The 27,710-nt window shown below is 37.5% G+C and overlaps 1 protein-coding gene, 1 long non-coding RNA gene and 1 other non-coding gene across 3 annotated transcripts; 2 read left to right on the forward strand and 1 right to left on the reverse strand.

The window, feature by feature from the left end:
• Positions 1–416: 416 nt before the first annotated feature.
• On the forward strand, positions 417–27,394 carry LOC134746938 (uncharacterized). Its single transcript, XM_063681510.1, has 8 exons — positions 417–568; positions 1,362–1,526; positions 4,122–4,355; positions 6,679–6,748; positions 7,245–7,331; positions 24,650–24,801; positions 26,280–26,375; positions 27,310–27,394. The coding sequence occupies exons 1-8, from the start codon at positions 438–440 to the stop codon at positions 27,380–27,382; spliced, it is 1,008 nt and encodes a 335-aa protein (XP_063537580.1). The 5' UTR covers positions 417–437; the 3' UTR covers positions 27,383–27,394.
• LOC134746767 (uncharacterized) lies at positions 9,306–19,040 on the forward strand. The gene is made up of 3 exons (XR_010128265.1): positions 9,306–9,636; positions 12,104–12,281; positions 18,291–19,040. It is a non-coding gene; the product is annotated as an uncharacterized LOC134746767 (long non-coding RNA).
• On the reverse strand, positions 24,460–24,532 carry Trnae-uuc (transfer RNA glutamic acid (anticodon UUC)). The gene has a single exon. It is a non-coding gene; the product is annotated as a tRNA-Glu (tRNA).
• Positions 27,395–27,710: the final 316 nt, after the last annotated feature.

Here is a 27,710-nt window from a genome sequence, read left to right on the forward strand (position 1 = left end):
TATACTCATCCTTTTTTTGGGTTCTAGTACTAGTGTAAGACGAAGATAGTATGATTATCTCTGTCTATGTTTGAAATGAGACAGTCCTTTGACAAACTATATTTGAAATATGTGGCGTGATATGGCAAAATATTGAAATGAAAATAAGTGACCATCAAAGTATAGTGTGTCAAGCCATTTCCATCAGTAGAAAAAGCGGCAAATTTAATCGCGCTTTTTTCTACCGACAAACTTGTTTGACCGGCTACCGGAACAGATCACGTAAATAAATTTAAAGTGAAAAAGCGAAACTCATCATAACTTTGTAGGTAACTTTCCTTTAAAAAGTTTTTATTTATTTGTCAATGTCAAGCTTCAAGTTGGCTTTATATTTATTCAATTTTATTAATTATCGTAAAATATTGCGAATATACTGGATAAATGTTTGCTTTGTCGTGATGCCACTCAGCAGATCCATGCCTCTTATTCTGAATAACTACACTGTGTCTCGTCTTGGTCGGAAGTTATCTGTGGATGACCAGAAAGTGCTCGTTGCACTGCCAAGAGATATTATCCCTGAACGAACTTGGTACTAGTATTTGCCGTTTAACTTCATTATTTTTAAATTAAAGGAAAATTTGAAAAATTTACACCGGCAGGACTCCGAGGACTCGAACCTATCAGATGTGTGCGAATTACCTTACGCCTTAAGGGTGGCATTTTTTCTTTAATTTAAAAATTTGGAGTAACGCTCGCAGAAGTTTCTGCTTCATAAAAAATAGTTTTGATTCATTATGTTTTTATAATGACAAATAACTTTTGGCTTATAAATAGGCACACCATTCTGACATTGTATTTATATACCTGGTTGTGATGAACGATTTGTACTAAAGCGGAACACTATCCCCTTATTGAGTATAAAGATAAAGGTGTTTACTTGCCGAGTTTCCAATTAGTAAAATCAGAAACTATTCCCTGTAACTTATCATATAAGAGCCCTATCAAAGCTCCCATATCGTTGTTTTCGCTTAGAAGCGCCTGATGAAACTGACTGAGCAATGTTGCAGTTTCTCATTCCTAATTTAGGACCATTTTCTTGTTAGGCGTGCAAGTACATTTTAATTTTTGTAAATATGAGCAATTCGATATTTTACTTTATGTCCACCGAAAAAAATATATAGATAGGACCTCTTTTATCCCTTGAACGGGCAAGACTAAAAAAAAACAATCGATACTCCTAAAAATTCTGTACAAGAAAAAAAACAAAAAGATAATGTTAATAGGGTGGTCTTTTTTTGCCCTACCAAATTCATATGGCAACTCAGAAAAACTTATTGTATTTTACTATAGACAACATTGATGTAACCATAAATATTGTCCAGGGCCGAGGTCCTACAGAAAGAGGACACAGAGCTGATGGTCCTCGAGATGCGGGAAGAGATCGTCGAGGAAGCGATTAAGATCGGCTACGGGAGGTACATGGAGCGCCAAACGGCGCCTTTCACCGCTCACTGCGCCGCTCAAGCCTGGCTTAAACTAATAGATTGGTAAATCACTACACCTATGAAACAAAGTTCCACCGCCGGCGTCTGTCTGTGTGTATGTATGTCTAGGGAATGCAAAACCGGTTTTTATTTGTATGAAAATTCGGTGATTATTCGGTTATTAACCGATTTTTCCATACAATTAAAATTCGGTTTTGCATTCCCTAGTATGTTTGCGAGTTTGTGATAAACTCAAAAACTACTGAACGGATTTTCATGCGGTTTTCACCTATCAATAATAGAGTGATTCTTGGGGAAGGTTTAGGTGTATCATTTGTTAAAGTTTTGTGCAAGAAGTTTTGTTTCATACCCGAGCAAGCGAAATATCCCAAAATTGAACCACGAGCGCAGCGAGTGGTTCGGAAAGTGGAATCTCGAGCGTTGAGAGGGTTTCAAGGAACGAGGGTTAAACAAATTTTGCCACCTAGCGAAACACATTTTTTTTATCACACCAAAGCAAGGAAAATACTAACTGTATAATATCAAACCAAATCCATTCGAAATGAATGTTTTTAAATATTTATCATTCAAAATCATCACCTGAAAGCCAATTCTACCAGCCCACAATGGCCCTAAGACTACTCAAAATTTTATCATCAGTTTTTGAACAATCAAGGGAGCTTTTACCTGTGTTGAAAAATAATTTGATTTGTTGCCAAAATGTTCATGGACTTGCATTTCAACCACCTTTTACCCCCAAATCAAGGGTTTGGGGGTAGAAAGTGGTTGATTTGTAGGTGATTTTATATGCACTTTTATCAGCCGGCTATCGAAAATCACAGAAGCCCTTTTAAAAAATCATTAATTTTTTACTATGAAGTTAGTTTATAACCCCACACTATAGCCCCTCGGGAAAACCTCGGCAGGGAGCTCATTCCACAGCCGAAGGCAGTGGCGTAACTTGGGGGGGGGGGGGGGGGATGGGCAGAGGGGGCAAAGCAAAGTTAAAGTTTTTATTAGTTTGTTTTACCTCAATAGGTAGTGCTGATGATTTTGTAGGGTAGATATACATTTTAAATGTAGTTATTCTAACATTTATTTTCTAACAAATACGTTATTTAAAAAGAGTCCACAGTGTTACAAATTTCAGTCCTTTTATAATACGGGCCAAGACCCTGTTTTACATTTGAATGGCCGCCTAAAGTGATTCTGTCGAGAGGTCGTGCCTATTCATAGATCGTGCGATCGAATACCTGCCAAATCAATTTATTTTATGGCCTCTACCAATTGCTGTTTGCACAAAATGTCAATCTGTATAAAAGATTTGAAGGACTCGAATCGACTCGACGATTGATCGCGTACATTTTGAATAGCTGCGATTTTTCCTACCATTTGACATTATATTTCTAAACTTTGGACCCAAGACTCTTGGTCACCACGCATTGACGGTTCTAAATATGAAAGTATATTTACATATATTAGACACTCGCGATTATCGCGAATTTATAAATGTGATTTAATATGTGTTTAAACCGCGAAAGTTTTAAATGTTATATATTTACATATTTAGCATATTTATTAAATTGATTATAATGTAGTATAAGGTCGGAACTTTATTATTTTTGCATGCTGCATGATAGGTCATAAGAATCTAGTCATAGTTATAGGTAATACTTATTATTTCTATGCCTATTCAGGCAGAATGTGCTGATCAAAAAATGTTTTATTAATACATCGTTATTGTACCGCATTCAAGAAATAAATAAATGATTATTATGATTAAAGTAACACCTGACGATCTGAAGTTCGTTTCAGAAAGCTTCTGATTTTCACCAGCAGAAATCCCTTTCTGAAGAAGGCAACTGCCTGTGAATGTGTGTGTGTGTGTGTGTGTGTGTGTGTGTGTGTGTGTGTGTGTGTGTGTGTGTGTGTGTGTGTGTGTGTGTGTGTGTGTGTGTGTGTGTGTGTGTGTGTGTGTGTGTGTGTGTGTGTGTTTGTGGTGTCACACAATAAGACTACAAGCTTTTATGAAATGGGTCTTTGTAAACTTAGCTATCAATAACTTTAACCCAAATCGAGATTCAGAATTTATGAACTGGGTATTATAGTTTTATGGTATGGCTAATTTTAATATATATAAGATACAACTGTTTACAAACATAATGCAGCTTGTAATATTATGCGAAAAAAAAAAAGTGATCGCAAGTCTTTGAAAAGTGCGAAGTCCGAAGCTTCGATAGTCTATGCTTTGAGGATGTTGCGAACGCAACCTTTTACCTATTTGTATAATGCAGTAGCTAAACGCAGCAGTCGGGCTCAATTAGTATGCGGAGGCTTTTTTAAAGAACCTATAGGAGCGCTCCACATAACTTGTATCGCGGCCAATTAGAGGCACCTAAATTTAAACTACCTTTTTGCTGTTCATATTTCGCTTAATCACTCTCGCATCAGCCTCCATACTATAACAGTATTATATAATCTGTGCCTATAACCACCACTTCTACACCCTTTAACCCTTTTCGTCAACTGTACCTTGTAACGTAACCAGCACCTATTCGATATTATAAGTTTACTTCATATCGAAGTCTTTTTATTTGTCGTCGAGACCTGCACGGCGGCTACAGAGGACATTAAACATCCTTACACACATCTCTCCAGGCACTTCTACAAACACGACCCAGGCGAAGATCCTTCCGCCTACCCTCCCTGCTTCATCCCAAAGCGCGTGGAATCCTGGACTCCAGACGTGATGCCATTGCCCTCCCCCAAGGATGCCTGGGGCCGGATGAATCTGAACGTGGTGGAGGAGGTCGTCGAGGAGACGCTGAGGAAGTGGCCGAGCTCGCAGTCCGTAGACTTGCCCGTGGTGGACGAAATTCCGCCAGAGTGCCGGTATGGTTCCTTTATTCTAGTCTGTTCCCTTTAGATTTTTGAAGAATGACCCTTCACAGTAATGACTTCAAGAAAAGATGATGAATAAGTGACCATCAAATCAGAAAACGTTAATACGAAAATAAGAAAGCGTTAAAGGAATCTGTCAAGTCATCAAGATTAGATTTTTAACCGACTTCAAGATTTCAAAGGAGGAGGTTCTCAATTCGGTTGTATGTTTTTTTTTAATTTTTATTTTTTTTTATTTTTTAATGTTTGTTACTCCATAACTCCGTCATTTCTGGACCGATTTTAAAAATTCTTTTTTTGTTTGTAAGTATATACATACAGATTGGTCCCGTTTTTGTCAAAAAGCAGTTCTGATGATGGGATCTATGAGGAATCGAGGGAACTCCTCAAATGTTAAAGGCATACATATAGTGATTTTAGTATTTTCATCAACAAATCAAGCACTTACATTTAAAAAAGTGACATTTGATGAAGTGGAACTGCTGATGATCATCAGAACTGAACTCTTCAATGACGCATAGTTCACGTTTGGCGATTTGTCCTCTTCGTTATGTTTGTTAAGCAAGTTAGGTTTTCAAGAAACATTTTTGTCAAGCTCGAGTTCTGATGATGGGATCCATGAGGAATCGAGGGAACTCCTCAAATGTTAAAGGCATACATATAGTGATTTTAGTATTTTGATCAACAAATCAAGCACTTACATTTAAAAAAGTGACATTTGATGAAGTGGAACTGCTGATGATGATCAGAACGGAACTCTTCAATGACGCATAGTTCACGTTTGGCGATTTGTCCTCTTCGTTATGTTTGTTAAGCAAGTTAGGTTTTCAAGAAACATTTCTGTCAAGCTCGAGTTCTGATGATGGGATCCATGAGGAATCGAGGGAACTCCTCAAATGTGAAAGGCATACATATAGTGATTTTTGTATTTTTATAAACAAATCCAGCACTTCCATTTTAAAAAGTGACATTTGATGAAGCGGAACTGCTGATGATGATCAGAACGGAACTCTTCAATGACGCATAGTTCACGTTTGGCGATTTGTCCTGTTCGTTATGTTTGTTAAGCAAGTTAGGTTTTCAAGTAACATTTTTGTCAAGCTCGAGTTCTGATGATGGGATCCATGAGGAATCGAGGGAACTCCTCAAATGTGAAAGGCATACATATAGTGATTTTTGTATTTTTATAAACAAATCCAGCACTTCCATTTTAAAAAGTGACCTTTGATGAAGTGGAACTGCTGATGATGATCAGAACGGAACTCTTCAATGACGCATAGTTCACGTTTGGCGATTTGTCCTCTTCGTTATGTTTGTTAAGCAAGTTAGGTTTTCAAGAAACATTTGTCAAGCTCGAGTTCTGATGATGGGATCCATGAGGAATCTAGGGAACTCCTCAAATGTGAAAGGCATACATATAGTAATTTTTGTATTTTTATAAACAAATCCAGCACTTCCATTTTAAAAAGTGACATTTGATGAAGTGGAACTGCTGATGATGATCAGAATGGAACTCTTTAATGACGCATAGTTTACGTTTGGCGATTTGTCCTCTTCTTTATGTTTGTTAAGCAACTTAAGTTTTTGAGACATATTTTTGTCACGCTCGAGTTCTGATGATGAGACCCACGAGGAACCGAGGGAACTCCTCAAATGTGAAAGGCATACATATTGTGATTTTTGTTTTTTTTATCAACAAATCCAGCATTTACATTTAAAAAAGTGACATTTGATGAAATGGAAAATGCTGATAATGATCAGAATGGAACTCTTCAATGACACATAGTTCACGTTTGGCGATTTGTTCTCTTCCTTATGGACCCAGACCTAAACTTGGACCCGGACTCGGACCCGGACCCGGGTCTGGACATGGACCCCAACTCGGACCCGGACCCGGACCGAACTCTGACCCAAACTTGGACCTGGACAGCCGGACACGGACCTGGACTCTGATCCGGACCCGGAAATGCTAATAGAAAAGTGGCTTAGGTGGGTCACAGAACAGAACTGCTATCAGAAAAGTAGGTTAGGTTAGAGCTGTGACCCTTACAGAAACGAAATGCTATATCAGAAAAGTAGGTTAGGTTAGGTTAGAACTGCGACCCTTACAGAAATGAAATGCTACTAGAAAAGTGGATGGTTTTACCTCCTTTTCTACATTATTAGGCAAAAGATGCTGTCTTTTTCATTTCATTGTCTGGAATCTAAGAGTGCACCATCAACAATAAGTGAACTTTCAGCGGCATCCCCCATTGAAGTCGGTTTTTTTTCTTAAAAATTATTGTTTTAATTGAATATCTGCATGTTTCACCAGGTTTCCGGGTAAAGTGATGCTGCCAGGTTACATGGACGATGAAAGTTACGATTATGACAGCATTACGTTTGTGAGTAATACTAGAACATTGTCAGCCATTTTCTTATAGGTCCACCTCACACTAGCGTCTCCCGAGCGTCTGCTATGTGTGGGGTGGCCCTTAGCATACGCCATAAGATTTATGAGCGGTTGCTATGTGCACGACAACTCACGAGGTCTTTAAGGTTTCTTCTTGTTCAAAGGGTTAAAATTGATATATATCGTGGTGACAACTAAAACTCAGCTATTACCATTACTACCACAAAGTTAGAGCCATAGTGAATTGTCTCTCTCTCTCCTAGCCGATTTAGACCTCAGCGAGTGCATTATTACATTCCTTAGGTGCGGGAACTAAGCTGTTCAGCCCGCTCGTGTGGGCACACGCTCATTGTGATTGCAGTTTCCAATCTTCGTGTATGTCGTCGATTTTTGTGTCATTATTTTTCATCAATTAACGAGTTTCAGCAGTCACTCCAACTTTTGTGTTTTTCATACAACAAGTTGATATAACCTAAATTTCTAAACAGGACGAGAGCGTTTCTTCGGATATGGCCACCGACAGTGAGCTTCTGCAAAAGGTCACAAACTACACTCCAGCAGAGACTTCCAACAAGGTAGCTCCAAGATCTTGTCTACTCCAAGGAACAAAATTAAACTTTCGTCAGACATATTTATTTTAAAGTAATTAAAGACAAATGGTTAAACTCACGTCAATTATTCGTCGCTATTGGGGACATGTTTCGAACCGATCGGGGGTCCTTCCTCAGGCTTGAGTGCTCAAAACTGCTGCACTCCGCACTGTGCGGGCCGCCCGCTTTACCGATCGTTGCGCGCGAGCCTGAGGCCTAAGGAAGGTCCCCCGCTTGGTTCGAAACATGTCGCCAATAGTGACGAATAATTGGCGTGAGTTTAAAAAACCGTTTGTCTAAATATTCCAAGGAAATTAATTAAATTAAAGTCCCCACCCGAATAAGTAGACCAGTCATCATCTTTGAGTAAACCAACTTCAGTCAAAGATGCTTCTCTCTCTCTTTTCCTTGGGAATTTTTCCTCTGTTTGGTGGATTTGCTTTCCTTGTTTTCTACTTCCACTTTCTTCTGATAAGGTGCATCCACTCCATAGTTAACTTTTGTGGAGCAACACAGCGCAACAGTAAGTAACTATAAAGTTACCTCATGTCACCGTGTTGCAAAATGGATGCACCTTTAGACGTGGTTTCATATTGGACTTAAAAATTAAGGTACAGTCAAGTGTAAAAATATGGATGCATATAACTTACTTAAAAATATGTCCCAGGAGTAGTTCTTAATTCGCTGACATAAGAGCTATGGGACATATTTTTGAGTATGATGTGTGCACAAATATTTTTACACTTGACTGTACGATAAAGGTGCTTAATGATACGGAAAACCCGCATAATTTACAAGCTATTTCTTGACCAATTTGACATCAAACGCCACTCACTGATAGTTACAAATCGCTAACTAAAGAAATTGAATCAATTTGTACCGTAAATTGTACAGTCGCCATCAGATATATCGAAGCGGCAGATGTTCAGATAATTTTGGGCACCTTGGCCACTTTGATATATGGCGATTACCTCCTAATGGCATCCATGAACAATCGTTAACTTTAAGCTTAGAATAAATTTAAAAGTGGTAAAATTACTGCCTTGGGCATGCCCTCCCATCCCGAAGGCCTTATAATTATTTTCAAATCGATATCAATAGATGGCGCCAACTGTCACGATCGACCATTACGAAATTTTTATCCTACAGATTAAGACTTAATTAATGGTATTTAAAGTGTCATTAATTCAAAACATTATAAATTAAATACAAACATCAATAAAAGCACGAATTCAATGCATTATTTTAGAAGTTATAAATCACAACTATATGGCGAACGTCTTCGACGTAAACACACATAAGTAACAGCATGCGACAGTTTTTGGGCTTTCCAAATAATATTGAATATTGACACTAGATGGAGCCGACCTGCGCACTGAGAAACGCGGGTCGAGATTTTGTTTCAGTGTGCGTGCGGCGACCATAGATACAAGTCGCGCACACATACAAACCGCGCGCGGTGCGTTGTATCTTGTATCACGTTGCATGAAGATAACATACTTTGCTCTGAGGGCCTACCGCGAACCACGTTCGACGTGTTGCCTCCCTGTCACACTTACATACGAATTTACAAGTGCGACAGAGAGGCAACACATCGAACGTGCTTCGCGGTAGGCCCTCTGTTTATGTTCATCAAAACGGGACGAGTGTGTGCGTTCCGTTTCATCCATCTATCCTGCGTTTTGTTTCTCGTTTTTAAGGTGTGATGTTATGTTTGATTTCAAATAATTACGTATAAGTTATAAATTACGAAAATTATCACAAAATGTAAAAAAGGGACCGGTGAATACATATAATCTAAATGGGTGTTTTAAAGTAGGCCTGATGTTAAAATACAAATTAAAAACGCAAAGCGCAATGTCTTTTACTACTGCATTATCAAAACGCAAGAATACTTTGTAAACAGAATCCAGTTTTTGGAGTTTTCACTTCGCTTGGTTTCCGAGTCAAACGCGCACCTTAGGTACCTTTTTATTTACTAATTTCCTGCAACCAATAATTGCAATCGACGACCTGGCATTCAAACGGACTTTTGACGGACATTCCACATACGCGACTGGCAATTAATAGGACTCCGACAATTACTCACGACGACCTGGCTTGGATTTGGACTCGAAAATCCGCTACAATTTGATACGCCGTACCGTACGCTTTCGAAAACAGAAGTAATGCAGAAAAATGCCGCCCACGTGTTCGTATTACCAATGCAAGGCCATGACCGGTCAGAAGTCGATGTTCCGCTTCCCAACTGGCGACAGTGCTCGATTGCAAACTTGGATTGACAACTGTGGTAAGTCTTTACTACTTTCTAAAGCTTTCTTACATTAAACTTTCCTCTAACCAATTCAATAATTGATTTAAGACGAAAGTGGAGGACCCGCGCGAAATCGCCTTTTTATACAAACGTAGTCCTCATTTTCCTCTCTGGATATTAACATTATTGAGAATATTTTGACACAATTTTTTGTATATAAACCACAGCTATGTTAGATTTTTTCGAATTTTTAATTAAGTATTATAAGAGAAAAAAAAAAAAAAATTGTATGAAATCTGTTTTCGCTCCTAATTTTCAAAATAGTCAAACATAGGGGCATAGCTATGGTTAATATACATATGTACATCCAATTATGTAAAAATATCTTCCATAATGTCAATATCCAGAGAGGAAAATGGGGACTAACATAGTATGGAGATACGGCCATCCCCTTTCCTCTTAAAAAGTGTTTGCAGTTTAGGTATGTTGTATTGACAATGTACATATTTGTCTATTGATATAAAATATACCTAAACAGATTTTGTTTCAATAAATTATAATTTTTTGTGGTAACAGGTATGTTACATATTACAGAGATACAGTGACAAATAATGTTATTGTCACAGATCATGCAATCCTAGTGTATCGTTGTGTAGATGCCAATTAAAAGGTGTTCCAATCCATTGCATTTTGAAATTTTATTTTTGTCTTTTGTGTTGGAAAGTATTAATTATGGGCAGTTAAACTTTAAGTATGAAAATATTGTCTTCGGTTACCGCGATAGTTACTCATGAAATAAAACTATGAAAACGGATTATATCGCGTATATTGAATTTATAATACATCCCGACGTTTCGAACTCTTTGACCACGAACGCTGTAAAGAGTTCGAAACGTCGGGATGTATTATAAATTCAATATACGCGATATAATCCGTTTTCATAGTTTTATTTTTTAAGTATGAAACATAATTCAACACGGATAGATGTTTAGGAAATCAAGTTTTCCAAATACCCACCTACATCATTTTACAAGCATCTAATTTAGCCTTAAAAACAATGGAAATTATGTACATTTGGCATCTAATTCTAACTATTGGCATAGGCACTAGTTTTAATGAAAGTGATTTCCCGCTGATTTTCCAATCCCGCTGATTCTCATAATATTGTCACAGATCACATAAATATTGTCCTTTAATGAAGAGTTAGTTAGTTACATAACTTATAAAAAACTCATTGGTACAAGCCGGGGATACCTCCGGATGGAAAATTGCATGCTCTTAGCGCTAGGCCACCAGCAGTTATTTATATGGAAATAATATTAGTTGATATTTTGTATATTATATGTAAAGTATGTAGCCATATTTTAGTTGGTTAATATTAATATTTACATGTACCAGTGAAAAGTTCTTGTTCTTATAATTTAATAATTGTTTGCTGACACAATGTTTGCCTTGCATAAGTAGTAGTAAATACCTTTTTGCATTAAATCCTCTTTAATACAAGCTTAATTTAACCTAAACATAAAACCAAGTTCTTTAGGGGAGGATTCAAGTACGCAGCAACAAAAATTTGGAATGATCTCCCACCACCACTAAGAACTCCTATGCCGTTGCTAAAATTCAAGAAACTGGTTAAAGTACATTTACTAAGAATACAGAAAGGAAATCCCCCCTAACTATCTAACGAATAAATAAAAAACAATATAACAATATAACTAATAAAAAAATATATATACACAAACACACACACCACACACACACACACACACACACACACACACACACACACACACACACACACAGCTATAAGCAGCCGCGCCGATCGCATATATATAATATGACCAGTATAGGTACATACTGGTTTGAGCAATGGTGTGTAACGACCGACCAAAAGGGGCCCGTCTGAAAATCAGCGCTGGGTATATCAACATATATCTAGCAAAAGCTGAGACTGGTACCCATTGCCTATACCACAAACAGACCTAGATGTAGTTTACTGTTTCAATTTTCTTTTTTTTTTCTGTGCATGTTTTCTATGTTTTTTTTTTGGTTTGGCTCTTGTGCAATGTTTTTATATTTTTCTTCTGGTATAAGCAATAAAACATATTTTATTTTTATTTTTTATTTTTTTAGTTTCACCTGTCTTGTTGCTGTCTGTGTAGTGTAGACACAGACAGACGTCTGGTGGACGTCTGTATTCAAGTATTGCAAGTTAGGCTTAGGCCCAGGCCCACTTCCCGGTTTCCAATGAAGCTGAAAATTTGCATACATATGTAAGAAGGGTGACAATGCAATATTGTGGTACCATCGAGCTGATCTGATGACGGAGACAGGAGGTGGCCATTGGAACTGAGATAAAACAACGCCACCTAATTGTGTTTGGGTTTGGGCTTTCCACAGGCAACGCAAGAGAAGTACTTACAGTCAGCAATAAAAGTTTTTATCAAAAATGAAATTTTTGACAAAAAACTAAAAAAAGAGTTTAAATAAATATCATTTTCAGGTAACATGACCATTGCCCACTTGTCTCGAGATGCTCTTCGTCACAAATATGTCTGCATTGATCATTTCGAAAAGCGGTTCATTCAAATGATTGAATAAGTTAGCCGTACCTGTCCATTACAAAGGAGATCCATCGACAGAGAACTTCCCAGATTCACCAGTTGCGTCAACATCAGAAGGTATGTGATTACCTATAATTAATTAGCTCGTGCATGTCGTTACCTATACCTATCGTATGTATATATTCAGTGTCTTTGTTGGTGATGTGAAAAAAGATGCCCGTTTGCGAACTTCGGTGTTCGCGGTATAGTCCTGGCGGTTCACCTCGAAATTCAGTAAAATGCTGCAAATGGTGTTAAAGCTGTGAACATCGGCATGATTGATATTTAGTCTATACAGGGTGACCTTAGCCATTCGACAGACCCTGAAATCCCACGTAGGGTTACTTCTCAGGAATGCTCTATAACTTCCAAAACTTGTTCATAGATGGCAGCACCAGTCTCTCTCGCTACAACGTAAATCCGTAAGGAGTTCGTTTAGGAGGTGCAAGCGCGCACTGCTTGCCCTTAGAGCTGGTCAAAGACGCCTAGTCTTACTAAGATGGCATATAGTCGAGAAATTCGGACGGGCACCGCCGTGGCGGGGTGGCCTAGGGGTTCATGGCGTTAGCCGCGATAGCTAAAGACGCCGGTTCGAATCCGGCCTTCACCACTGGAGGGCTTCGTCACTTTTTCTTAAATATATGAGACATCTATTACTGTTCTTAATTTATATATAGTAGTGTGACTACTTAAAAAAACACAAAATCAAAATATTTAATAAAATAATTTGATTTGTTCCCAAAACTTGTTAATGCTCTATAACGTTAATATTTTTTTAATTAGAACAAAAGATAAAAAAATAAATGTTCAAACAAAAGTTATTTCCAATAATCGACAACAAAAATAAACATGCTGTATTAATCATTGGCAGTGCTGTTGACAATTTGTTCGAAAATGTACGGCAATGATGACATTTGTCAAAAGTCAGAATCGTATTAGTGTCATAAATAAAAAAGATAATCACAAAGGTCGAAGAAGGTTTCATACTATTTATTACCTCAGGAGCTACTAACACATACATCAGGCTGCTCTAAAGTAAAAAATCGTAATTTGTTAATTTCTTCGTAACCGCTACACCCGTTGTTATGATACCTACTTTGTATACTGGTTCTAAATACCCTAATGCATATGTATATTTCGGCTGTGTCCAATGGCTAAGGGACACCCTGTATAAATCAATTTGACTCGAAGCACCAAAAAAACAGGAGAAATTTGTTTTTGTTTAGAAACCTATTATATTGTGTATGCTATTAAATGAAAGGGCATTCTAAGCCGGTACTAAAAATATGTCTCGTCATTACATTTTAGTCACGTGTTTTAAATAAAAATAAAAATAATTTTCAATACCTACCAAGTCCTCCTCCTCCCAGATATGATATGATACGATACTTCAGATACGATATGGCAGTTTTTTTTGTATAATATACTATAGGTACAAATTAGGGCTCGCGGTCGAATCCGTGTTTCGTTTACACGTTTCGAATACCCGTTTCCGAATAATACGTAAACGGTTTTCTGGCCCGTTCCACACGTTTAATTAAGAAACGTGTAGTTAAGACCCGTGTACACGGATAAACGGGTATTCGAAGATACGTATCTTATTTATCCGTGGCTCCGGACACGTCCTTGACGATAGTAGCGAAGGAACGAACGCCAGCTACAAATGAATAGACAAAAGATTCATGACGAGTTTCTGTCATATTTAACCTTATTCCGTGGGTCATAGAGTCGAAATTCAATAAACGGTTTAGAAACTCCTTTCTTGAGCATGTAGTTTTTGCTTGCAATAGGTATTAAGAGTATTCACGCTTCTTATCAAAGTATAGTATTTTATATAGCACTTTAAATAGCTACTTTTTTTTACGTTGCGGGTTAGCAATATAATATAAAAACCTGCTAGTACCTATTTAAAAAAAAATTAGAACCATCGAGTTCAGTATGTAGGCAGGAAGTCAAACTAATGTTCGAAATTGGCATTAAGTAAGTATTTATAAAAAAATACAATTTTCACTTGCTTCTTTATTTTAAGTTTAATTTAAGAACATGATATGAAATTGTATTTCTTGTCATATAATGTAGGTAAACCTTATAAAACAAAGTCCCCCGCCGGGTCCGTATGTCTGTCTGTATGTTCGCGATAATCAGACCTCACCTATGAATGAAGTTTTTCTTTGGGAATGTTTATGTGTATATTTTGTTAAGGTTTTGTTTAAATTGGTAGAAATATGACGATGTTTGCTAATGAAGTTAGAAAAAATCACGCTGGCTTAATCGAAAACGCTGCCCATTCTATTTGATATCAATGTATGGTGGACTTGTCTCTCTTTCATTGGTTTACAAAAAAGTGCGCGATGGCTGTCTGTCTATATTTTAAGAATAATTAACCCATTATTAACTTTTAAAAAAACCGGACAAGTGCGAGTCGGACTCGCCCACCGAAGGTTCCGTACAAATACATCTGTAAAAATTTCAACTGTCTAGCTATCACGGTTCATGAGATAAAGTGAATACTTGTTACAGAATGTATTTTATTATGCTTGACTCTCCATGCGAAGCCGGGGCGGATCGCTATAGTTATTAATAAACACTTTAAATCAACTTGATAAAATTGCACCTTCTCAATAAATTCTAATTGTTTTTACTTTAGGTACCTCTTACCACAGTAAAACGCTTTTTAGTGCGGTGCAGCTACAAAACAATTGAAAACATTTTCTTGTGCAGATGTTTGGACCTTATTACAACGACATAAAGCTTGTAATTGGCGGTGACACTTGTGATAATAGTTTGGGAACCTACATGTTTTCGACGATGACAAACAAAAGGATATTGGAAAACAATGGATGGATGGACCACCGGTCGGCAACGTGCGCATTTACGTTTATTACCTGAACGCTAGTGCGAAAGTGACCAAAGTGAATTATGAATGATTACCAATTTAAAGATCTATCTTAATGTAATTAGCAATATTATCGCAAGTTATCCAAGGTAGTATGGGTTTTTATGGTTCTTGGGTAAAATTACTCGATAATCCCGCTTCTGTGTACCTACTAATAACTTTTTTGCGCCGTTGGCAGGTTTGTTGTTTTCGCAAAGCAGTAATAGATCCGAGATAAAAATAACCACGAAATAATTAAACTGTTATTTTTAATTAATATTGTATTCTGTCTGCACACCTATTATTAACGAAAATACTATACCATTATGTAATTATAAAAAAAAACTATGATCAATATCAAATTTTTGTAATTAGCTTAGAAGCAATCGGTTTTATTAAATGATATAAATAGTTTAAAATAAAAATTATGTATACCTACTATTAAACATAGGAAGATTAGGAAGATGGCTCAGTACCTATGTTTTATCAATACGGTTAAAAACAATAAAAAAAAAGTAATTGTGCGGTTTTATGAAACCACGATGCAAGTGAAACTTTTTTCGGATTGTAGGCATTTAACTAAAAAAAATCGGAAATTAATTCGATTTACGGTATTAAAATCGCGGTTTTTATCTTAACTTAATAAATTGGGGCGATAGAATAAAAGCTTCACTTTAAAAATCGTACGACAAACGAATTCATCTGAACTTCTGAAGTCAACATAATAATAGTGGACCTTGTTACCATTGTACATTGGCTCAAACTGGTTCGGAGTATTTGGACCCGTTCGGAACGGTCTTAAGTACCCGTGTAAACGGAGATACGTGTCTGAGATACGTTTCTTGGGAACGTTCCTTCGAAACGTTTTCGAATCCCGGCGGTTCCGTGTAAACCGGGTTCTTAGTACCGCCGGGCTTAAGAACACGGGTATTCGTATCGGCGTGTAACACGGATACCGGGAGCCCTAGTACAAATCATTCGTGATACCCTCATATCTAACCCCAAGAACGAAATTTTGAAAATAATTCCATTGTTTTTTTTTTTTTTCAATATTACAAAGTAACAGTTCTGCTTCAGTACCTATTTTACGAGACTATCCATAAGCAGGGGGGTGTCACTGCGCAGTTTAGGTATATTTGGCCGGCGCACCGCCCGGGCAGGTGTATGGCAGTGGGCTGCCGCTCGGCTCGCACGATAGTCGTGTCACGTGCTCACGTGGCGCTCGCGCAAAATTGAAAAATTTGAAAATACGCAATGGCTTCGAAACCTAAATCGCGATCTAATCTGTATAAAAGATAATGTTCTGTTTACGGATGTCTGAATAAACGGAAGAACCAAGAAGCAGAAAAAAACATTTTTTTAAAATTCCGGACTATATTGACCGACATATTTTCAAAGGAATAAGTACTTATGTGGCATACCTACTTCCGTGAGAATCAGACATACTATCTCCGGCTAAAAATTTTATGTTTACAGAATCAACGTTTGTAATTCCTACATATTTATCTTAAAAATAATAAATCAGTAGGTATAGGTACAAAAACTTGTCGCGTGACAACCCCGTGCCGACACTCGCAGCTCGGTCATAAAACTGCGGCGCGCAAAGAAGATTCACGGTTCGTGCGCGGTTATAAGTTTCAATTTTGCTTGCAGGCGGCGAGTGTAGGTATAATTTTATACCTAAATCTGGCTTTTGTGAAGGAGTGAATTTTCTGTACGGTAGTTCTATTAGTTATTCTGTGCCATAAGTCTCGTTCCCTATTACTAAGACTTCGCTGTCTGTCTGTCTGTCTGTCCGTCTGTCTGTCACCAGGCTGTATCTCATGAACCGTGATAGCTAGACAGTTGAAATTTTTACAGATGATGTATTCTGTTGCCGCTATAACAACTAATACTAAAAAGTACGGAACCCTCGGTGGGCGAGTCCGACTCGCACTTGTCCAGTTAAAAAAAACTAATGAAATTATTTTCAAAATTACTTTCTTGGATATTAGGTATTATTTGAGATATACTTTACAATGCGACCCCCGCTCTGGATCGTACCTGGTTCAACAGATCTCAATTGCAGTGCAGCGAGGGAATGCTGCAGGCATCATGGGAACTTTTGAGCCGGGTACGATGCAGGGTGGAGGCGCATATTAGACCTTTAGTTTATTAGTTTTAGATTATTAGTTTTAATTATTGTTTGTAAATGGATTATATTGCGTATGATTAGAAAAGAAAATTATACCCAGAATATACTTTACAAAAAATTATTCAACGGTATCGTATCTGAAGAAGCCCAAACTTGGTATGTTTTGAAAATTATCGTCACTGCAATGTAATGATGTGATATATTTTTAGAACCGGCTCAAGATGCCCTTTTATTGAATACTACACACGTTACGATAGGACTCTACTCCTGTTTTTTTTTCTGGTGCTTCGGGTCAAATTTATTTATATGGACTAAAGATCAATCTTGCCGATTTTCATAACTTTAACACAATTTGCAGCGTTTTGGGGAGGCCTTTGCCCAGCAGTGGGACACTAAATTACGCTGATAAAAAAAAACCGGCCAAGTGCGAGTCGAACTCGCGCTCCAAGGGTCCCGTACATTTACACAATTTAAACAATGTATTTTTTATGTGAAATGTCTTTAAAAAACCCGTAGGTGTCGGATCAATAACTAAGTAATTAAGTCCGACTCACGCTTGACTGCACATGTATAATAGGTTTTCCTATGTGCGTGTAAAGATCTATTTTGTGTATTTTTTATCAACATTTTTAACCCAGTTGTTTCGGAGATAAAGGGAGGGAATGGTCGTTTCTTGAATAACTTCTAAACTGTTTATCTTAAAATTATAAAGAAATATATTTCAGATTCTCACAATGAGCTCTTCCATTTGGTATGTAACACGATATAGTTTGAAAACTTTTTTATTTTTATTTTCTCATTTACCCCCCAAAAGCCACCGTGTTTAAAATGTATTTGTTTACGTTTCATGCCCGTCTTTGGGTCACAAACTTCCATATGTATACCAAATTTCAACTTAATTGGTCCTGTAGTTTCGGAGAAAATAGGCTGTAACAGACGGACAGACAGACAGACAGACGCACGAGTGATCCTATAAGGGTTCCGTTTTTTCCGTTAGAGGTACGGAACCCTAAAAAATAGTAGGTATATTATTATATAGCAGTTCGTTACAATATTATGTACCTATTTTTTTTTCTAGGCCAAGGACCGACAGAATTAAAAGTATTAACACCAAAAAAGTTTACCCTGGTGTTAAAAATCAAGAAGAAAATGAGGAGGAAATATTTACGACACCGAAAAAACGCAAGCGACCAGCCGATAGCGACACACCGAATTGTAAAAGATTAAAAACTGTTATTGAAGATACCAAAGAAAGAAAGAATGAAGCATAGGCGATTGCAGAAAAAAAATCAGAATAAGAAATTAATAAATTTAAGCGCTTAATCTATTCCTAATCATTCGACACCCTTCCTGTGGAAGGGTGCATGTGGGAGTTCTCGTCCGCATTTCTGCTTTGGAGACTGTCGCGCCTCACCGTGTAGGGCGATCATCCGTTGTCGTGTCTTGGCTATGGACAGCTGTGCGTCTGTGAAGCGAGGCCCAGTTCCTGACTACGCCACTGTCCCACCTACCCGCTACTACGCTCAGGAGGCTATGAGTGTGGCGGCTGACGCAGACTTTGTAGAGCGTCGCGGCGCAGCGCTTGTGTGGCGTCGCATGGAAACCGTCCAGCCGTCCACGTGCGCGTGCGCAAACATGCCAGACGTTCAGGGTGCTGCCGCGGCAGCCGCAACAACACCCTGAATGCGTCATTATATTGAACCTGCAATGTATTCAGTGAGCGAGCGAGCCTATAACACAAATAAGGTAATCAAATGCTTATAAGGGATTTGAGGCATTAAATGACAGGTTGTCTTCTCCACGGTTATCTTTAGCTATCAAAAATAAACATATCCTCCTTAACTTCTTGTTGTTGTTTTTATTTAATTCTATGTTTTAGCAATTTACTTATAGGAATACAATTTGTGTTTATCTTTAAGAAATAGAATCACACAGAACCTGATATTATCATGTTTTGCTTTTTTAGGGTTCCGTACCCAAAGGGTAAAAACGAGACCCTATTACTAAGACTCCTCTGTCCGTCTGTCTGTCATCATGCTGCATCTCATCAACCGTGATAGCTAGGCAGTTGAAATTTTCACAGATGATGTATTTTTGTTGCCGCTATAACAACAAATACTAAAAAGTACGGAGCCCTCGGTGGGCGAGTCCGACTCGCACTTGTTCGGTTTTTTAAAAGTAGGTAGGGATATTTTTTTTGACATACCAGTTCTGAAGGCTCTATATATGTTTAAGAAACATATGGGACAGTTGTATTTTATTTATCTACTGAGCAAAGTGGCAAAGCATTTGATGCAAATTTTGAGTTGTTTCCTCATGTTGGCTAACTGGCACCGTGCGAAGATTATGGTGGGGGTAAGTAAAACGATCGCAGCGCATAAGGTGGTAAAAATTGGCAACTAACGGACGTTAGCGTCTTTAACATTTCATACAAGTTATATGGGTCGAAGTGAAACTTTAATTTACGATTACTCCTGAGATATTCATTTTAATTGTATCTTGTATGAGACCATTGTAATCTGTATGAAATGCTTAATAGAACTAACGTATTTAATTTGATAATTATTAATACTGTATCCGTGTAAATAGTTTTGCAAATACCACATACTATGAAATCTGTTTCTGTTTGTAGAAGATAAGAATGGGTATACTTAGTAAGTTATCCTTAAAAGATAGACATACATCATCGCGTGCCATCGCGGACTTTTTAGTAGGTAAACCAATGAAAGCTGACTTCATTAGCAAATATCTTCATATTTCAACCAATTTACACAAAACCTTAACAAACTATACGCCTTAACCATCCTTAACTTTCCTCGAGAATCACCCTACTTATTCATAGGTGAAAACCGCATAAAGGCTCCGTCACACACGCGCGTTTTGCGGGCGGAGCGTGAGCGGAGCGCAATGAAAGCGCTCCCGTCGCGCCGGCGTCCGCTCCGTCCGCAAAACGCGCGTGTGTGACGGAGCCTTTATAGTACATTTCGATGCTAGTGCGGAAAGTATGTCATTACGAGTACCGAGATATCTTGCCAAGAGCCGTAGGCGAGTGGCAAGACTCGGGACGAGTGAAGAATGACATTTCCGCACGTGTATCGAACGACGTTTTTTAATACAGTTGCGATAAAATGTGACGTTTTCAACTAAAAGGTACCACATTGTCGGTTGTCGATAAGGTTGATTTCAAATTGAAGCTTTATGGGAAGAACCAACGTTATTGACAACCGACAATAACTACCCTTTTGGTTGAAAACGGCGCAAATAAGAAAAACAACAAGTAAGGAATAAAAACAATATCGCATGTTGCCTTTGGAAACAGTAAGAAAAAACGCTTCTTCTTTGACAGGCGTTTCGGCAGCTATTCCTACCTCTACCTTCCAGAGCTATTCCGTTCCATACAGACAACTTATTAAGAACGGTTTTTCAATTTTCAATATTAAAAAATAAACGTGTTATAATGATAAAGAGGTAAGTAATAAAATATGAAATATGTATATTTTTCGTATTCTTACATTAACAGTAGGTTTTTATGTTGGTTACGACGTTTAAAGGAAACTAATATTAACACTCATCAATAAGTAGTCATGAATTAAAACAAGTATTAATTTCAAAAATTGGAAAAGTAAAAAGCGAAGCGAATACCAACTTTCCGCACGCTAAACCGCTACGTAAAGTAGCACTTTTTGAGCAACTGTATTAAAAAATATATTATAGGGGTACGAGCTTAATAGACTGCGATCGGCATAAACTTCTAATGTCAACTCATGGTAGCCGCACTGAATAAGCCACAAAACACGCTTAGGTAGTAGTCCATAAAATCCATAAATCCTAAAAAAAAGTTTTCTGCGTTTCATTTTTTAATGCAATCTTAGAGTTAAAACCACGCAAAGCAACACCCGTTCGTCCAGTCGCCCAGCGAGAGCGAGAGCGGCAAGTGCGGCGAGGCCCGAGGCTAGCACAATGTTCTATGGCGCGAGTCACGCTAATTGACTCTCGCGTGTCTACTGCACAAATTAGACGATGAAACGATGGGTAGGTACTAGGTAGTAGGTACCGACACCGACCGGTAATTGGGGCATTTTCTATGAAAAGGGACCTTATTGTCGATGGCGCTTACGCCGCACAGCGTCGCGCGGCATTGCATTTATATCGGAGCATCGTTAATAATGGCGTAAGCGCCATCGACAATAAGGTCCCTTTTTATAGAAAATACCACAATTGTAATAGTAGCGAGCGGTCGACTCACTTTATGCACAGACTATGCTCAGTTTGTTGTGTAAATTTCATGCTCGAATGACATTCACGCCATACGTACGCTCGTCTAACAAAAATTTATACCTAATTAAATTTAAAATGCCATATTGTGCAGTATTAAGCTGCAGAAATCACAGCGGTTTAAAAAAACCTTTCACGTGGAGGTATCTCCTATCACCGGTGGTTATTTCTTACAATATAATCCGATAAATACGAAAAGTCTGTTTATTTTGCATTATTTACGATTGTCGTTAAGTAAAACTATATTTTATTTGTTTAAACTTAGAGTTCATAATCCTTTGTCACTATTCTTTACGTTTATCTGGAATATTCGCTATCCTAAATGTCAAATAACTTAAATGCTGCGCAATGTCGATATTTATATCGATAAAGTTAAAGCTTGAAATATCGTAACAGTACGATATTTCAAGTTTGATGTTTGGTTAGTAGGTAATAAATTATTATTTGGGATAATCAATGTCTATAAGTAAATATGGCAGCTCTGGTCATCAAGCACTAAGTTAAGTCGGGGTCATTTCATGGCAACCTTTCAAACCTTTGTATTCCTTTATATACATTTATTTGTTCTTGTTTTTTACACCCATCATATTTTCATCGTTAATATAATTAGACTAGGTACTTAATGTACTTATGCGTACAATGCATGCAACGTGCCATGAATAAATGATTTATATTTTCCATTTCTTTATTATTAAATGTTTTAGATTTCCAAAAGATGCCGATATTAAAAATAAATGGATTAATGCTACTGGGCAAGAAAATTAGTTTCCCCAAAAATAAAGCACCATTTGCTCGCAGCATTTCTTAGAGAAAGATTTTTGGGGATAAAATTGACATACATCTGATCTCATCTAGCGTCCACACGCCTAAAACTTAATTACTAATTTAGTAATTATTTGTGACATTCGGGCTCACTAAATTAATAAAAAGTGTTTCTTACCACGCAAACTAACGTCAAATATTGGAATTTTGCAGCGCCCCTTCCTGATTTGATAGGCATGGGATCGATGATCCAGTTTAATGTTTGCTTACACACCATACAATTAATTTGACAATTGAATCAGGTTGTCCCGTCTAGATTAAGCTTAAATGCTGCTACAAATTATTAAAGACGAATACTGACATAGGTAATTGCAGATTTGTGATTGCAAAATAACAACAATAACTATGATTTTATCTATTTAACCTTAAGATATATTTAATGTGACAGGCTAGCATCAGCGTGCTATGCCTTATCCAGACTCGCGCCTACCCTATCGCGCATTAACTTACTTAAGGCGTACTATGGATATTTCCATTCAATACTAACGCAAAGTGTAGACCTGTGGGGCCTGGCAGCTGATCGTGACAGAGCCTTTAAAATGCAGAAGCGCGCAGTAAGGATCATAACAGGAAAGTGTCACGACCATCCTGCAAAAGAATTATTTAAAGAATTGAAAATACTTACGCTTCCAAGTGTCTATGTCCTCACTGCGTGCAAGTATATAAGAGCAAATCTACACAACTATGTCTCCTCTACTACCAGGGAAAGAAGCACCCGCCGGAGACCCCTTTTAGTTGTCCCACAACGTAAACTAGCTAAATCTAGAAAGTCACTCGCTGTTGTTGGGGCAAAATTGTACAACTCGCTTCCTGCCGAAATAATTGATGCAAGCGATACAACATTTGAAAAAAAACTCAGGGCACTCTTAACTGAACTGGCGTGCTATACCATCGACGACTTTGTCAGTAGGGCAGCCAACCCAACCACATAAAAATAGATACGTAAGTTAAGTACCTATATTTGTAAAATGTATACTAAAAATGTAAATTAATTAGTGATAATTTAATATAACTATTTATTATACTGAAAATGACGTGTAAAATACTAAATTTTATTAATAAATATCTGAATCTGAATCTGAATCTGAATGTTTACATTAACAACCTAGTTGGTCAATAAATAAGAAACAAATTTTTAGTTAGATATTTGTTGTACTGTACTACATATTATTTTTCATACAATCACGATTATCACTACCTATATTATAATCATAAATAAAATATAATCTAAATGTTATAAAACATACGGTAATGAAATATCAATTCCTAACCGAACACACAAATATCGATAAAACACTCGGATTACACTGTCCCCTCCCTACATCGAATGAAAGAAGTTCCCAACGGTTAGCTACTCGCAGGCGTGTAGAGATCTCGAAAACACCAGTGTAACGTGACCGTGAGATCCGTAACAAACCATGCGTAATTAGATCTTACTTATACTGGTTACTTTAGCCCTTTTCTCGCCTATAATAAGTAAGTGAATTTAAAACTATAAAAAAATAGCGCCATCTGGTGTTCAGTAGTTGTATTAGGTGAACGTTGAGTGAGGTTTTGTGAGATGAATGAGATAATTAAAGTCGTATGTCTTATAACTTTGACATTATACCTTAGACCGTCGCTCGTGTAGCCTACAGTTGATAACCGTTCGAGAAATGTCAACCGGTAATAACCTATTGGTATGGAAAGTTGCTACGAATCAAAGCAATTTTGTAAGTGTGTAATGTATTTTAACATGGCTATGAATGTGTGAGTTTAGCGACACTGGTTTTTATACTAAAAGCAGTCATTTCGCATCCACTAGTTTATTAATTAGTGTTTGTAACGAAACTTTGACGCCTTACTAAAGTACCCAATCAAACTTCAAAATCATGCAAATAAATTTTAATTTTGTCGCTGATATCTGAAACGCCATCTAGTAATAATTTACCTTAAAAGTGAATGTGACGTATTGGTTTATTGCGTGGAAGCTACAACAGATGTCGCAAGAGAGGTGTTTCAACGCATGTTAGTCGTAAGAGTTGTATTAGCTCCGTGCGCCATCTAGTTCGCTACTGTGAACTAAAAAATAGCCTACAAGTATATGCTACTTAGGACGGTGCGCTTTTTTACTATGGGATTGGGTATCTGTACTAGTATTATATAATCTGTGCCTTGGGTGAGATTTGAACTCACGGCCTCTAGATCGAAACTCCAGCGCTCTGCCAACTGAGCCACCGAGACCTCATACCTAGCCAGCGAATCTTTCCACCATATGGGTCTAGGCACCCACCCCAAGGCAGTAATTTTTCCACCGCAGACGTTTCTGCTTGTTAAAAATTAATCTTTAACTGTTTGTAGGAGTCAATGACCATAACGACATTCGGATCCCAAAAGGGAACAACCACGGAAACTACAGAGGCATTAAGCTCTCTCCACGGAGGGGGGGACTCGGCCACACATCACAAAATACGATCCCACTCAAACAAGAGCAAGATCCTTACCCGATCCAGGTACGCCACGAACCTTGGTCATAGAGTAACTTATACTAGAGCGGTACTGTCATAATAAATTTTGTAACCCCAGTAAATTCACTGCCATCTGTCGACACACTTTAAAACTAAAAATAAATATTTATAAAAATACGATAAAATGTATTTAAATATGGATAAATGATTTTTTTATTTGCATTAATTATTTTTATATGATTTTGACCCATGTTTTTTCACTGGTATGCCTTAAAATTATAAATAACAAACGAAACAGTCAACGCCCTCTATACGAGTGTAGGCCAAAACTAGTGGCGCCATCTGATCGAGAATCAAATTTTCGTGATTTTCGAGGCACGTTTTTTCCTTAGACTGTATCCATCTATTACGGAGTTATATCTATCTTTGCCTTGGTTGTATATTAGGATGGTTCAAATATTAGGTAACCACTTTTTCATCGGATTTTTGGGGCAACCCTCAATTTTTAGTGTTCCGTGCAAAACTTTGTTTTGACAAACGGAACACTTATGGGATCACTTCGGTCTTGCAAATCAGTTAAATGCGTTTTTCTCAGAGACCATTTGACGTAGATACCTGCTAAAATTTGAAACAGTTATAACAATTACCACCACTAATATTGTAAATAAGTCAAAATCGCTTATTTTTACAAGCTTTTATTTAACTTGCAATTTATAATACCTACTATTTATGTAAACAATTGGTACGTTTCTGCACTAGAGCATTTACGTTCCAAATAAGTACGATACTTTTAGATTTTTTTACGATAAGCAATTGAAATTTGGGTTTAAATGGATTCGTTATGAAATTTCCATTCTGATATTTAACTCCTCATTCCATAAATAACGGTACTATTGCCAAAGTTGTTAATTGAAAGTACCCTCAAGAAATATGTACCTACTATAAAAAATTATACTGTCATGTTTAAAAAAACACATGCATTTTAGTTTCCTCGTATTCGAAATGAAAAGTAGACTGTTTAACTCTGGTGAAAGGCATAATTTCAGCCTCGGACTATTGGCGTTCTCATTGTGTTCGAGCGCCAAACTACCTCGGCAGGAATGACTGCCTTTCATCCCTTGGTTAACAATCTACTATATATAGTTGTCCATCTCGTGTCCGACAACGGCGACCTTTACAAACTCCTCTGATGAGCACGTATATGGCTCGCAAAACCGAACTTTGTTTTAAATATCCGGTCGCACTGTGTACAATAAAGCTTCCCTTGTTCGTTATAAGTATATGCGTAGGACGGCTTAGGTCGAGACTTCCGTTGAAGGCGCTTTTGGTCCAGGTGTTCAAGTTGAGCTTCTTCGAAAGTAGCTACACCTTCTACTATTGTGTGCCACGGGCGGTACAGGAATTACGGACTCGTGTCAATTAAGCCCTCGCCTTGGCTTCGGGCTTCAATTCACACTCGTTCGTTAATTCTTGTTTACCGCCCTTAATATATATAATAATGTACTAATCTGTTTCTGTTTCAGCATGCTGGGCAGGTCCAAAAACTCTCTGCCTCCTCTCCAATCCGACTCGCGATCAAAAGCATCTGTCATCTCAGACTGTCGGCTGAGAAGCCTCAGGTACCTATAGTCAACATTCAAAAGCCGCAACCATACAATTGAAGTGTCGCTCTCATTTTAAAACTTTATGGATTGTAATCTTGTACACTGACAGCAGAATGATACTTGAACCATGTAATTTAGTTATCGCGCGTCTTGCCAGCGCCAATACATGTACGGACAAGTACAAGCGAAATGCACGATTTACAGACTAATTAGAATGTACAGTCAAGGGCATAAATATATATACATTCCCAAAGTTTCAAAGACATGTATACGCTCTTCCACCTTAGACAATACAGTCGTGTTTACATATTTTTGAGCCATTTGTCTAGATCGATATTTTTGCCTTCGACTGTACACAGATATCAGATTGACTTAAACTGATGCCATTCAAATGTCGTGCAGTTCGCTTTGAATATGATTAAAATATCATTCTAATGTCATTCGGTTCAGGCCAATAGGGAATATTACGCGAAACTCTGCGTAGGTGGCGCCACTACCACAATCTGTCTATCGCGAAACAAGAAAATCGAAATTTCGTTATTTAACTTCTCTGTCACTCTTATTCGAGCGATAAAGAGGCAGATAGCGAAATTTCGGATTCGCGTTTCCCGGTAGGTCCTCTGTAAACAAACCGCCTTGATGCATCAATGTCACATTTTATTATCTCTGAAAACTTGTCAAAAACCTGTTAAACTGTGTATAAGTTACTCTATGGTTTACTAAAAAGTTTAGTACTGCACTCTGGTGGCGGAACATGGCAGTAATATCCCCTATTCGAACGTAATACAATGGCATATATCAGTTAGATGTCATTCTGATTCAGTGTCCTTGTTGCAGTGTGTTGTTGTTGTTGTTGTTGTTGTTGTTGTTGTTGTTGTTGTGTGCTTGGCCTTGTTGCCTGCCTTTAGGTTGTTCAAGTATCATTATCATATATGTTGGTTTGTTGTAGACTGGACACTCAATACGAGATATCTTCAGAGAAGATAGATTCTGCGCCGAAAGTTAATGTCAAGAAAAAGTGACATGTTGGATATAATATGGTTCATTAATACCTTATAATATAATACTAGCTGTGATCATTTTCCTGAATACAAATAAATAAATTGAATTAAATGGGCAATATGTACTGTAAAACGTTGTACGATACACGTGCGAATAGGTAATTCCTGCGGTCGTGTTTTAATTTATCGACACTCGTTTCGAATTTCCTCTTTTCCGCACTTGTATTAAATAACTATTTTACACAAAAAAACATACTACCTGTGTTGTAAGCTGAAAAACTCAAAGATTAAATATATACTTGGTCAAGGAAAAAACAGTATATTTCAGTCAACCTCAGGGACCCGGGGA

Source organism: Cydia strobilella, chromosome 13 (genome assembly GCF_947568885.1).
Source record: "Cydia strobilella chromosome 13, ilCydStro3.1, whole genome shotgun sequence".
Lineage (NCBI taxonomy): Eukaryota > Metazoa > Arthropoda > Insecta > Lepidoptera > Tortricidae > Cydia > Cydia strobilella.